The sequence below is a fragment of the Apteryx mantelli genome, chromosome 21 (genome assembly GCF_036417845.1).
Source record: "Apteryx mantelli isolate bAptMan1 chromosome 21, bAptMan1.hap1, whole genome shotgun sequence".
Taxonomy (NCBI): Eukaryota; Metazoa; Chordata; class Aves; order Apterygiformes; family Apterygidae; genus Apteryx; species Apteryx mantelli.
This window is the reverse complement of record NC_089998.1, coordinates 7,601,599-7,614,360: the sequence shown is the minus strand read 5'-3', so window position 1 is coordinate 7,614,360 and position 12,762 is coordinate 7,601,599. Positions and strand designations below refer to the sequence as shown.

General features: G+C 49.9%; 1 protein-coding gene across 1 annotated transcript in view; it reads left to right on the top strand.

Annotated features, from left to right (window-relative positions):
- Nucleotides 1–4,983: 4,983 nt before the first annotated feature.
- The window catches only part of EEIG1 (estrogen-induced osteoclastogenesis regulator 1), a 39,655-nt gene continuing 31,876 nt past the window's right edge, over nt 4,984–12,762 (top strand). The window contains exons 1-2 of the mRNA XM_067308916.1: nt 4,984–5,102; nt 6,783–7,423. Of these exons, the coding sequence (XP_067165017.1) occupies nt 7,278–7,423 (146 nt within the window). The 5' untranslated portion in view covers nt 4,984–5,102; nt 6,783–7,277. The remainder of the gene's footprint in view (nt 5,103–6,782; nt 7,424–12,762) is intronic.

Here is a 12,762-nt window from a genome sequence, read left to right as displayed (position 1 = left end):
CTGGAGAAATGAAATAGTCTGTTTGGTGGAGGACGCCCGTGACTCCCAAGATAAATTTGCAGTAATTGCTAACTGCTTGCAGCACCACTAGCCACCTCAGGAGCAAAAATCCGGTTTAAAGCTCAGCTAGCGAGTGACACGTGCAGCTCAGTCGCAGCTTTCCAGGAGATGGCACTGCGCAACGAGGCAAGGCGCAGGCCTCCCGAGCAGCAGTCTTCGATAAAGTCTCTTGCACTGTGAAGCCCTGGCAGGGTGGTCCCGGAGATGACCCTTTTCATCCAGACCTTTTGTGATCGTACTTGTTCCTCTCACTGTTGAATCTTTTCAGGGCTGAAAATACAAAATCATAAAATATATAAATCATATTTCTATGTCAGTATCCCACGTGTATGGTGCACTTTGATAGCTACATCACAATTCTGGGAGCTGATCCCTGCAAAGGGACAGAATGACACCATCTGCATATTCATCTAAATTACTTGTATCTCCTCTGACATGTTTTTAAATTTGTCAAGCCTGTTTTGGCAAAGAATTCTTCTGATGTTTTTCTGTTGGTATCTGAGAGGTTATTGCCAGCAAAAGTGTGGTCTGTTGCATTTAAATATGAAAATCTCAGCATTTAAATGTAAGATGTCCTGTCTTTCTTGAAAGCATCTGACAGGAAGCTTCACAGGAATGATCAGCATGGCTTCCAGACTGCATTTAATGAGTAGGAATGAAACCCAAGTCACCTGCGAACTGGACTCATCAGCCCTAGGGTCCCAATGCTGCAAGGTGATTATCCGAAGGCACTTCGTCACAGGTGTCCAGGCCCAGGAAGGACTGTTTCTGCTGGCTGCACTGCCCGGGATCCCAAAATAGGGGTGACAGCAGCATTTGTGGGGGCTGCAGCCAGAAAAATGGAACCTGCTGGAGAGCGCTGTGCTACCACTGCCAATGTGTCTCGGCCCTGGAGAGCGCTGAAGGTGACACCTGGGCTATAGACACAGGACAATGTTTAATAAACATGATAGGCCTCAAGGCAAAGCAGGTTCAAGTCTGAAGATCTGGAAGGGGCAAACCAGCTCCCATGCTGCTGATAGGGCTCCCAGCAAGAAAGGGAGAGCCCTGCTGCACTTTCCCAAGAAACACTGGGAAGACATGGAAACCAGTAAATACAAAAAGCCAGACAGCAGGATTTTCAGGTCTGGCTGCATGCCTGGAGAAAGGAATCCACCGACTCCAGATTCTTGTGCTCCCTTTTCTCTGCAGATAACAGGATTCCCAGTCCCCGCAAGTGAGAAACCCCCCAAGCAGGTGGGTTCTCTTTGCAGGAAACCCAGCCTGGCAGAGAAAGTGAAACAGTCCCTGGCCTTTATTATGACAACTTCAGTTAAATATGGAACTAAAAAAAATAGGAACAGATCAAAGTGGAGCTTGCAGCCTATTATTAAATTAAGCTGAGAAGATACAAGCTTAGAGTAATAATCCCGTCTAATGGAGATGGATACACGTCTCCCGCTGCACAGTCTCCAACAGCCTGCGCAATACGAATGGGGCTCACATCACCGCGGTGCCCCACCTGGGGGGCCCGTCCGTGCAGCCTGCACTCGCAGCGTACCCCACAGCCAGCGGCTGCACCCGGCCCCGCTCCGGGGGCTCTCCTGGCTCAGGGCTCCCCCAGAGCGCCTGGAAAGGTACCTGCTGCGGACGCCTGACCACAGCTTCCAGCACATTTTCATAGAGCAGGTGCATTGCAGGTGTTTGGCCACCAGCAGTGCAAAGAATATATTTATAGCATAAAGCGTTTGTGAAAATCTTTTTCTTTTTCTTTTTTTTTTGGATGACGAGACTGAAAGCTCATTAAGGCCATTGTAACAGAGGTTATTACATATGTAATAGAGGAGATCCATTATTGTGTTTGCATGGTTGCAGCAACTGTGTATAATTTAGTTTTCAATTTTTCATCATTTGGCTGCTAGGACGAACGTATTCGTCTGATGATATTTTCCAGAGGAAGAAACTGATGATGTAGTTTATAGGGCTTGATGATTTCCTCATGTATCTGGGTTTCCTCCGGGCTTAGAGATAGAATTAGATGGCTCACCAAACGCTTTACAGAATCTATCTCAATTCACTCCACTTCACTGAGTTTTGTCCCTTTTAAATTGATCTTGCCTCATTTCTTCCTTGCTTATTTATCTTGGTGCTCCATGTTGGGGGTAGAGGAGGAGCGCAGGAGGCCAGAAAAGCCACCTCTGTCCCTGATGACTCCTTGGGTGCGGAGGGGAGCAGAGAGCACAGATCCCAGCCCCTCGCTGGTGAGACACAGTTCTTCCATGATAGCAGAGGTGAGGCCCAGTCTGAAGCAGAGCCCAAGCTGATAAATTAGGCAGGGCTGATAAAGTAGTGCCCTGTGCCAGCAGAAGTTGAGGAAGTAGTGGCAGCACTGGGGAGAGGCATCAGAAAAGGCTTAGGTCAAGGAGCGCGTGGGTGAGGACGTGGCTGAGGTTCATGGAGCAGAGGTGAGGAGGTGGGCACAGGGGAGCCAAGGTAGTAGAAGAGCAATCACCATCACGGGAAGATCTGTGCCTGGGGTGAGCAGAATTAACATGTACCAGAGTGCCCCGCTCACACGCATGGCCCCTTAGTGAAAGGTTTGGACTGGATCGAACAATAATATAGAGCCGGCAGAGTGGTGGACGGACAGAGCTACACTGCTCTCCAATCTGAAAGAAACCAGGGACCACTATTCCTGCGTTGCGAGATCTGGAAGAATTAGAGACTCCCAGGCGCTATCAGCATCCAGTCTACTTCCCATGTTCCCTCTGTGGTACCTCCATGGGGCTCAGACTAACTCCCTGACTCCAACATCTCTCCCAGCAGGGCACATCAGAGGCATTTGGCGAAGTACTGTCCCTTTAAAAATGTGAATTTGTCCAGAATCAATTATGCAGTATAAACGCAGAAAAATCAACAGGGTGAATTTCTAACTAATAAAGATTTAATCTCAAAGTCATGAGACTGCCTTTGTTAGGAAAATATACATACCCCTGAGAATCCAACTACGGTTGCTATATTACACACTGTTTAGCAGCTCACTGGGCATTTTTCCAAATCCGTTTATTTTTAACATCAGTCACATTATTCAATTAATTATAAAAACACTGAGGTTTTCAAGAGATGTTTTTGATAAAAATGCACAGTAAATATGCGTGAGAACAGCAGGGATTAAAATCTCTGTAAACTTTAGCATTCAGGCCTGTTGCTATAAACAACGAGAGAGGTCCTCCAAGGAGGTTATTTATCAGACTGAATCATACCAGATAACACAAGGCCTCCTCCCACATCACAAATAGAAGGATCATGTGTCCTTCATCTAGTGATGGAAGCAAAAGACCGACGTGCCTGTCAGGGTGCTCAGGGTGGAGAATGAGCAGCGTAAGGGACTGGGCCAGATTCTTTGGATGTTTCCTATATTCAGCCTTCCCATTTTGACAAATATGAAGTATTTAGCAGACTGAGTTCTTCTCCCATAAACCAAGAAACAGAAAGCAAAAAACAGCCTATGTCTCCCAATGTCTTGTGACCTTGTAAACACTAGATATCAACTGACGGCGTGGCTTCAACCCCTACTCTTGAAAACTGCCTCTCCAAACCCTGCTGTATGGGAAAACTGACGTTTCCTGCAGCGGTTTCATTGTGCTAATATGGAAGAAATGTATTCCCAGCCCTCAGCCTGTGTATCTGATTAACCCATGAGCAAGCATCATCATAACAAAGTGCTTGGTCTAATCCAACCTTTAACTTTTATCCAAGTCAACTTCTGTGTGGTTTTCCTATCAGAATTTTTCTGAAAGGGTTCACATTGTGGTAGTTACTTGAGAGCTCTGATATTGTCTGCATTGATGACGAAGATTAAAGGCATGGGATCCGGGCATCAAAGCTCAGCAAAGAGAGCGATGCTCCCAGGCTTTCATCCAAGCTTTGCCAGACCTGCAACTCAGCCTTGGGAAAAGTCCCTCCCCTGCGAGCCTCAACTTCTCCTTCTCTGCAACAGCCCTGCTTCAGGAAGACTCCTAGGCACATCCCTAACTTTTAAAAACAGGCAAATCGCGTTGACGAGTGGTAAACGCCTTCGGAAGCAGAGACGTTTTGTTCTGCTTGCCCTGAAACAATGGAATCCTGCCCGACCGGGGTGCCAGCCTCAAGCGCGGGACAGCACGAGGCGGCAGCACCTAATGACAGGAGGGAGCCATTTGGATGGAGAGATGCGTTTAACTGGTTGCCACATCTCACACACGGCGGGCGAGACTCCAGCCCCCGGCCCTGCCCCTGCAGGTGTTTGCAGCGCCGGGCCGCGGCCTCTCTCCTGCCGCGGGATAGCCAGGCCGGAGGCTGCCGGTCAGCCCGACGGGCATAACCACTGGGAAACGTGCTGCTGGGGAAGGCGCTGGGGCAGGGCCGGGGCGAGGGGGCCCTGCGGGACGCTCTGGCTGGGAAGGGGCAGCGCCGAAGAGGCCGCAGGGCCCGTGTCCGTCAGTGCCGCCCCTTCCCTCAGCCCGTCCCCGGTCTGCGCGGGGGCCGGAGGCCTCGGCTCCCCTCAGCGAGCCCCTCCGCGGCCCTCAGGACCCCCCCCGCCCCGGAGCACCGCAGCCCGGGCGGCCACCCCGGGCCGCGGTCCCGCCGGCGGCGCCGCAGCCCCCTGCTCCGCTGAGGCGACACCCGCGCCGCCGCAGCGCCCCCCGCTTCCCGCCCACCCGCGAGCCGGGGGGCGGGCCTTCCTCAAACCGACAGCCTCCTCCTCCCATCCCCGCGCGCCATGCCCCGCCCCCTGCCAGAGCAGCCAATCAAAGCCACGATTCTCCGGCCCGCCTCCTTGCTGCTGCCCAGTCGGCTGGCGCCGCTCTCATGCTCCCCTCCCCCCCTCCCTGGGGAGGAAGGCGGTGGAGGGGGGTTACGTAGTGTCGGATCGGTATTCCCGAAGCGCGGCGGTGGCTTTGCTCTGCCTTGTGGCTGCCTGCGGCGTTGGCGTAGCGGCCGCACTTGGCGTAACGCTGGCGGAGGCGGCCGTGGCGGGGAGCAGCGGTGGCCGTGGCGGCCGTGTGAGGCGAGGGCAGGAGGTGCGAGCGGGCCGGGCCGCGGGCAGGGCCGGGCCGCGGGCTGGGGAGGCGGCCGGGAAGGGGGCTGAGACCTGGCCGCAGGTCAGCTCGGGACTCGGGGGCCGGGAGGTGGGCTCCGATCTGACCGCGGCTCGGTGCACGGGCGGGGAGGTGGGCTGAGACCTGACTGCAGCTCAGTGCATGGACGGGGACGTGGGTTGTGGTCTGGCTGTGGCTCGGTGCACAGGCCAGGAGGTGGTCTGAGACCTGGCAGCAGCTTGGTGTAGGAACCGGGAGGTGGGCTGAGACCTGGCGGCAGTTCGGTGCACGGACTGGGAGGTGGTCTGAGACCTGGTTGCAGCTCAGTGCATGGACTGGGACATGGGCTGTGATCTGGCAGCAGCTCGGCGTGCAGGCCAGGGGGTGGGCTGAGACCTGGCAGCGGCTCAGTGCACAGGCCGGTAGGTGGGCTGAGACCTGGCTGCGGCTCAGTGCATGGTCCATGAGGCCCAGAGGTGAGCTGAGACCTAGGTGCAGTTCAGTGCATGATTCGTGGGACTGGGAGGTGGGCTGAGACCTCACCAGATTCAGTACATGGTCCAGGAGTTGGGCTGAGACCTGGCTGCAGACTAATGCATGCGCTAGGGGTGCGAGGAGCCAGGCTGTGCCCTCGCCGCAGCCTGGTGCGTAGTCCACGGGGTCCAGCAGTGGGTTGAGACCTGTCCACAGCTTAATGCATGGTCCAGCGGGCTGGAAGGCGGCCGAGACCTAGCTGCAGCTCGGTGCATGGGCACGCGGGGCGGGCAGGGCTCCTGGAGGGGCTGATGCTGTGAAGCAGTTCGCAGTGAGCCCCTGCGCTCCTCTTGGAGGCGGCTGCAGGGGGGCCTCCGCCGAACTCCTCGGAGGCGCCGCGGGCCGACCCCTGCGAGTCCGGTCTGTTGGCTTTAACCGCAAATTAAAAAAAAAAACAGCAGGGAGAGGAGCTTTGCTTGGGTTAATTCACAGTCGCTAATTCTCAGTACATGCGAGGATTGTTTACTGCTCCCTGTTTGCAACCTCGTCCTCTTTAGATGCTAATCAGCTTTTGACCTCGGGCTTAGGTGCTGCGTAAACGTATAGTGAAATGACAGTCGCCGGCCCCAAAACTGAACCGAAGAGAACTGCTGGTGCGGACCTGCTGCTAGGGAAGGCAGCGCAGCTTGGTGGGCCTGGCTCTTGGGCAGTCAGATGACCTGATTCGGTTGTTATGCTGGGTAATCTGGAGCAGCCTGCTTTTTTTTTTCCCCTCTGTGCTGGTTTCTCCATCTCTAAGATATAGGTGCTAACACTTAGGGCTGGTTAGAAAAACAGAAAAGGAACAGATTTTGCGTTTCTTGAGACGGCTTTACTTGCTGTTATTAGACTGTAGGTTAAACTCATCTTGCTCTGTAGATTGCTTCTGAAGATGATGCGTGAAAATAGGTTTAAAAGAACAGATTTTTATTAACTGCTTTGCAAAACAGACACTAGGAGGGGAGTGACAACAGCGAGGCTTGCCCTAGGCAAGCAGGAGGAAGAGGGTGTTGGGGCCAGGCTAATTGGGGCCATACCTCTTAAGGCTGGTATGAGTCTGGACTCAATATTATCCATCCAAACAGGTTTTAGAGGAGGAGGAGGAGCCTGAGAGTGGCTGGGACTAATTTACTCGTTTCCCTCCCAAAGGCTGACCCAAAGACCTGCATGAAGTGGTTGCACAAGAAGAGGAGGTAGAAGCTGGCAGCTTTCTGAATGAGCCGCACACAGACCTAAGGCTTCTTCAGAGACGCAGGATGACTTCCTATGAGAGATGCTTTCTGGAGGAATTCTGATGAAGACAGAGCACTGCAGCCTCTAACTGGGACAGCTCCTGCTGGTCTGGAGCTGAGACTTATTTTCCTCCCTTCTTTTTCCCTTGGAGATGTTGCAGAGATATAATCTGTCCTCTTCCTCCCCACCTGAAGCCCGCCGTGGCAATGATCCCACAGCCAGACCCAACCACCAAAGAGAAGAGGATTGTGCGTTTGAAGCTGGGCCGTCATTGTAACTGAACTGGAATTTACTCCCTGCTTACGCTCCTGGAACGACCCGCCGCCGTTCCCCTGTTTGTCTGTGTGCGTTTTGAGCTGCTCCTCCCTAATCTTGTTTGGAATTCCTGGGCTTTCCACGCTGAATCTGCCCATGGCTTTCCTGATGAAGAAGAAGAAATTCAAATTTCAGACAAGCTTCACTCTAGAAGAGCTGACTGCTGTCCCCTTCGTGAACGGGGTTCTGTTCTGCAAAATCAGGCTGCTAGATGGAGGAGACTTTGCTAGCTTATCTAGCAGGTAAGAAGCTAACTTGTTCCCTGGCTGTGCTGCTTTTCCTGTTTTTTCTGCACTTGAATGGTTCGGCATATGGCTACCACTTGCCTGCCCCTTGACGTGATTTTAATAGTTCTGTTTTAGGGCCCCACATGCCACATCATTCTCCAGAGAGGAGGAAGAATGTAGCTGGAGAGCTCTGAGCCTGGTTAGTGTTGTCTGATCAGAGCTGGATTGGATTTTTCAGAGATTTGCAGGGTGGGGGTCGCACCCCCAAAAGAGATTGGGGGTTGCTGATGAAAACTTCTTTTTCTTTTCTCTCTCTCTTTTTTTTTTCTTTTTCCCCCTCCCTGACCCAAGTTTTCACATGCTATTTTAGACCTTGTGCTATACTGCTTTCATGCCTGCCTTGAAACTCAGCTCTACAGGAAGGTGCATCTAAACTAAGCAAATGGACCCTTCCCAACTTTGCGCTTCTCTTTTGCTTCAGAACTACCATTCTTGGTAAGAGTCAAAGTAGCTTGCTTTGCATTGCAAATTGCTGTGCAAGAGAAAACTGCTGCCTGGAGTCAAAGTTGTCAGTGTTAAAGACACAGTTTATCTTCTGGAACAAAAGTCATTGAATTTCCAAGTTTATAGCTGCATTATTTTTTTAAGTGATCTGTCATACAGGGACCATTCTGCTGCACCTTTTTAAGGCCGTCCTGCCATTGTGTGTTGGCTTTTTCTCTGACTCCTTCAGACAAATCTGTCCCCTCTCTTGCTACTAATTGCTAATAAAAACTTGCTTTGTTTCCAAGTCTGCACATAGATTATCACCTAGCAGTATGCAAATGCAAATTCCGTAACAGCCTGGACTTGCTTTCTTTCTGCCTCAAGATGTGAAAGAAGCCTTCAGTGGCTCTCAAAACTTGTTTTTTTGCTTTCCTAAGTGACTGCTCGTTTTTAAAGGTACAGTATTCGTTTGTGCTAGTTGGTAACTTCTTTATCCCAGAACTAAAGCTGGATTCGGTCTGGTTTTCCCCTTTGTGGTGCTGTACACTAAGTATGTAAGAGCTTTCTTAATCCAGTAGAGGTGATTTTACTGAGCAAGTGTAAAACATTTCTGTCTTGCAAACAGAAGTGGTGGATGATTGCTCTAAGCTTGGTTTTAATTCCAGAGGCATGGTGCAACCTCATCTATAGCTTGTGGAAACTGTGGGCATGGAATACCTCTAAAAATGGACTTTAAATTTAATCTTTTGAAGAAAATCTACCAAAAGAGCTTTTCCTTACAGTCTTCTCCCCTGAGGCTAGATCCTTGGGTTTGGTGGAAGCAGCTTATCTAAGGAATTCAAACAGTATGTGAACTTGGAAAGAAATTAACCCCTCTGCTTCCTGGAGTCATAATAAAATGAGCTGGACTGGAGACTGTCTTAGGAAAAGCTTGTTCTTAGAAGGGTCCGTCTCTCTCTCCTCATTGTCCATGAAGGCAGTATCCAGAAGTGCAGCGCTGGTGTCCGCTGATGTCGCCAGCCTTATGGGTTGTTGTTTTCCGAACTGGCTGAGGTTCAGCAGTTCTCTCTGTGCACAGTGTGTTGCGGATTGCAGATGTGTTCCAGCAGCAAAATCATCTGTAATTTAAACCAAACACATACATTACCCGCAACTGGCTTGATTATTTATCCCCTAGCAAAAGGGGAAGTAGGCTGTTAGGTTTGCCGCCTTTCCCCTAACCTGTCTGTGGCGTAACTGAAAGCACATGGAAACCTGTTCCTGCTTGGAAAGTTACAGGTCTCAGCGGTATTGAGTCATTTGACCTTTTCCAAATATTTTCCCCCATTGCAGTTAGAGAAACTGCAAGAAGGATGAATTTCCAGAAACAGTAAAGGGAAGAGTTACCATGTGGAGAGGCTACCAGATCATGCCTTGGCTCTGCTCTATACTACTGTAGTCATCTTTCCATGACCTTTCCAAAAGTCGGGGAAAGATTAAAGGGAAATAGATGCCGTGTCCATGTCGTATTAGAAGTCTGTGCATGATTCAGGATCTATGATTGTTTCTCGGAAGTCAAACACTTTCAGAAGTTTTTGAGTGCATTTGGAGTTGCAAGGTTGGTCAAGTCTTCCTATGGTGAGCTGCTTGTGTAAAAAAGTTTGGGTGTTTGCTCTCTGCAATGCATCCAAGCCTCTTTGTCCATCCGTGGCCATCTGAAGCGTGTAACTGGGCGAGCAGAACAGCAGCTTTTGCTCCCCATGAGATTTCAGGGAATTGATCTGAACAAGGTGTCCTGTGTCATTTTGAGTCTGAGGGGAGGGAGAAATAGCTTTAAGAACCTCCCATAGGACAAGCTAAATCAGGTTGGGTTTTTTTTCCGATTAAGTGACCTGTGATGCAGAAAGGAGAGCATTGTCTCTGCAGAGCCTTATCTTCTCAGACAGATTTTTTCATGATGTTTGCAACAGGCTGTTACTTGGGAGGCTCGTGCACCACTGTGGAGAGAAGTGGAGTTATGATGTATCTGACTAGTTGCTAGATGGCATTGAATTAAGTTGCTCCAGGAGTAGAGCAGAAGTCGGAAGCTGTGTTACCAGCTCCCATCCTTCTTCCAAGTCCACTTCAGCCCCAGTTGCGTATCCACGTTACAGCCCCGCGCCGCAGAGCTGGAGAGGCCTGTTAGGGGTTGTGGGGCGTGCGGATTCCAGGCAGGGAAAGTGAACGCCCTGCGTCGGGACCCCCCTGCCGGCGCTGACGGAGCGGCTAGCCCTCCGCTCGCTGGGGCCAAAGCAAGACCGCCTGCCGGAGAAGGGAACCTGTCTGAAATGCATTAAGGCTTAACACTCTTAAGAATTTAAAGCATTCTGGAAAAGGTCCAGGGCCTGTCAGCACATTCAGCTGGCCTGAGGATCTGTCTCTTTGGGTTTTTTTTTCTTTTTCTCCCAGGCAGGTACTTTTTTTTTTTTCTTTTTTCCCCTTTGTCTGTCTGTCCTTTTCCCCACGCACACACTTGCTGTGCTTAGGCCTTGCATTAGACCGTGGATATTTTAGGGACTGCAGTTGCAACTATAAATTTCCTTTCACTCTTCTTCGTAAAGTCTTCATCTTAGTGCGGCTCTGAAGGGTCCTCTGAGGATAAGACTCATCAGGTTCAGTGTATGTTGCTCCGCATGAAAAGCAGCTATTGTCTGCCGGTTTATTGCTCCCCTGTTGGGTCACAGGAGTTGATGTTCTCGAAATGCATCTGAGCTAGGGGTAGGCCAAACAGGTGCTGTATTTTCCCATGGAGAAGTACCAATACATCCCTTGAATAGTATTAATCCAGATACTTAAATAGCGCAATCACCAGTGAATTCAAGTGCCTCCCAAGTATCTTTAAAAATAGAAGGCGCAGAGCACTAGTAATGTATTCATGGCAACCGTTTTTGTGCAGCAGATGGGCTGCTGCGTTTTGTACCAGTTTGAAGCTTTTTGAGAGTTTGTGTGTCTTTGTTCCTAGAGAGATGATACAATAACCTCACCTGGAGGTCTCAGATCCATGGATCGGCGTAGGCAGGCCCGTCTCTGCCGGGATGAGGAAGAACTTTCCAGCCACTTGCCGATGGAAGTGGACGGCACTAGTCGCTGTGGCTATGTGGTTAGCTGGTAGCGCGGATGTCCAAAAGGGGCCTAAAGCTAGAGACTGATGCAGTTCATCAGCTTGTGTCTTTGGATATTGTAAAAGAGGAAGATTTGTTTAAAATTTTTCCCCTTTGCTAACAATATCAATTAATGTTGAGTGACAACCAGATGCTCTTAACCTCAGTGTTGACTGATTTTTTTAGCTGTGTTTTGGCAGAGAGTTTTGCTTACGTGTGATGTAAAGGAAGCAGAAAGCCAGGTGTTATCCACATGCTTTTGACACTGCATCCTATATTGTTCCATTGGCTTGCCAATAGTTTCACTCTGGTATTTCTGGATTTGAAGGAAGGGATTGTACTCGTGAGAGCCCATGGCTGAGTGTAGAGGAAAGACCGTTTGGCAAGGATCAAGCCACCATCCGTGTTGTCTTCTGAAGGCAAAAAACCTTATGTACCTAATCAATCAGTGGTTCCATTAGTCTCCGATGGGGGTTGCATTTCCTTAGAGCATGTTTTTCAAGCCTGTGTAGCATTTCAGCTTGGTTGTGTGATCCTGGCACTCTCACACCGGTTCAAAACAGAGAACGTGTTTTGTCTTCTGCAGCCTAGCAGCTGCTTGCATGCAGGCTGAGGTGGAGGAGTCGTGATCTGGGGAGACCTCACCCTGTTAGGGTGGTCTGGCTTCAAAGTACTGCAGTGCCGCAGCCTGGGGTGAGAAAGTTCTGATTTGCTTAGTCTCATGACTTTTCACTGAGTAAGAGTGAAAGGCCACTTCCTGTGCTGCATGCGTTTTGAGTAAAGCTGCGCCCAGAAAACCGAAAGAAAATACTGGTATTTGGGGAGGCACCTCCATACTGATAGCGCCATGTGAATTAGGTTAGCTTTTGTGTAACGGTGGCTTTGTCATCCTTATAAGTGCAGATTTAAAGCTACCTGATTTCCTCAGCTGATGCAATGCAAAGCGTCATTATGTCTTGGTGACGCACACAACTTTTATTCGTGTCCTACAAAAATTTAAAAAGGGGGAAAAGCATTGCCCTGCTGATGCCTGACTGGCCATAATACCCCTGAAATGCAGCTGACTCTGAAGCGGCAAGAGGTACAAACCAGCTAATGCGCTGTCTTCACGTCGTCATGCCTCTGATGTTAGAGAATCCTTCAGGTATCTGAAATTACTGTGTTTGGTTCCTTCTGACCTGAAAAGAGTTAACTGTTAGATTAATTGGAGACTGAAGGACTGATTCAACCCAGGTGAGATTTAAATCTCCTTCCATTGTCTGTATTAAAACAGAGGTTAGGTAACTAAATAGTTTCTGCTAGAGTCAGCCTCTATGAAGAGGGGAGAGAACTAGCTGTAGTGAAAGGAGAGGACTTCTGGCTAAGTTGTGCCTTTGGAGTGGGCTTGCCAGGGTGTGACAGAGGGCAGACCTTGACTGTAGCCCCAAAGGGTTCTTCCAGTCCATATTTTAGAATGACGTGCGCTTGGCTCTATCATCTGCTAGAGCCTGTGCTGTGATAACTTCTTTTAAAAGAGCTTTTGTTGCAAACGTGTCTGAAAATGAAATATTCCCTGTATATAAATGCATTCCAAATATACAGATTGAGAGAGTGAGTCTTTAATGCTCTGGAGCAGCTTCTCTCAATTCCACATGCTAAAATCCTGCTTTCTTGGCTGCAGCTTCAAGAATGGGCTGAGGGTGTTAATGGAGGAGACACCTGAATGCAGCCTCTAGGAATGATTTGCAAGAAAACACAACCTAATTCAAG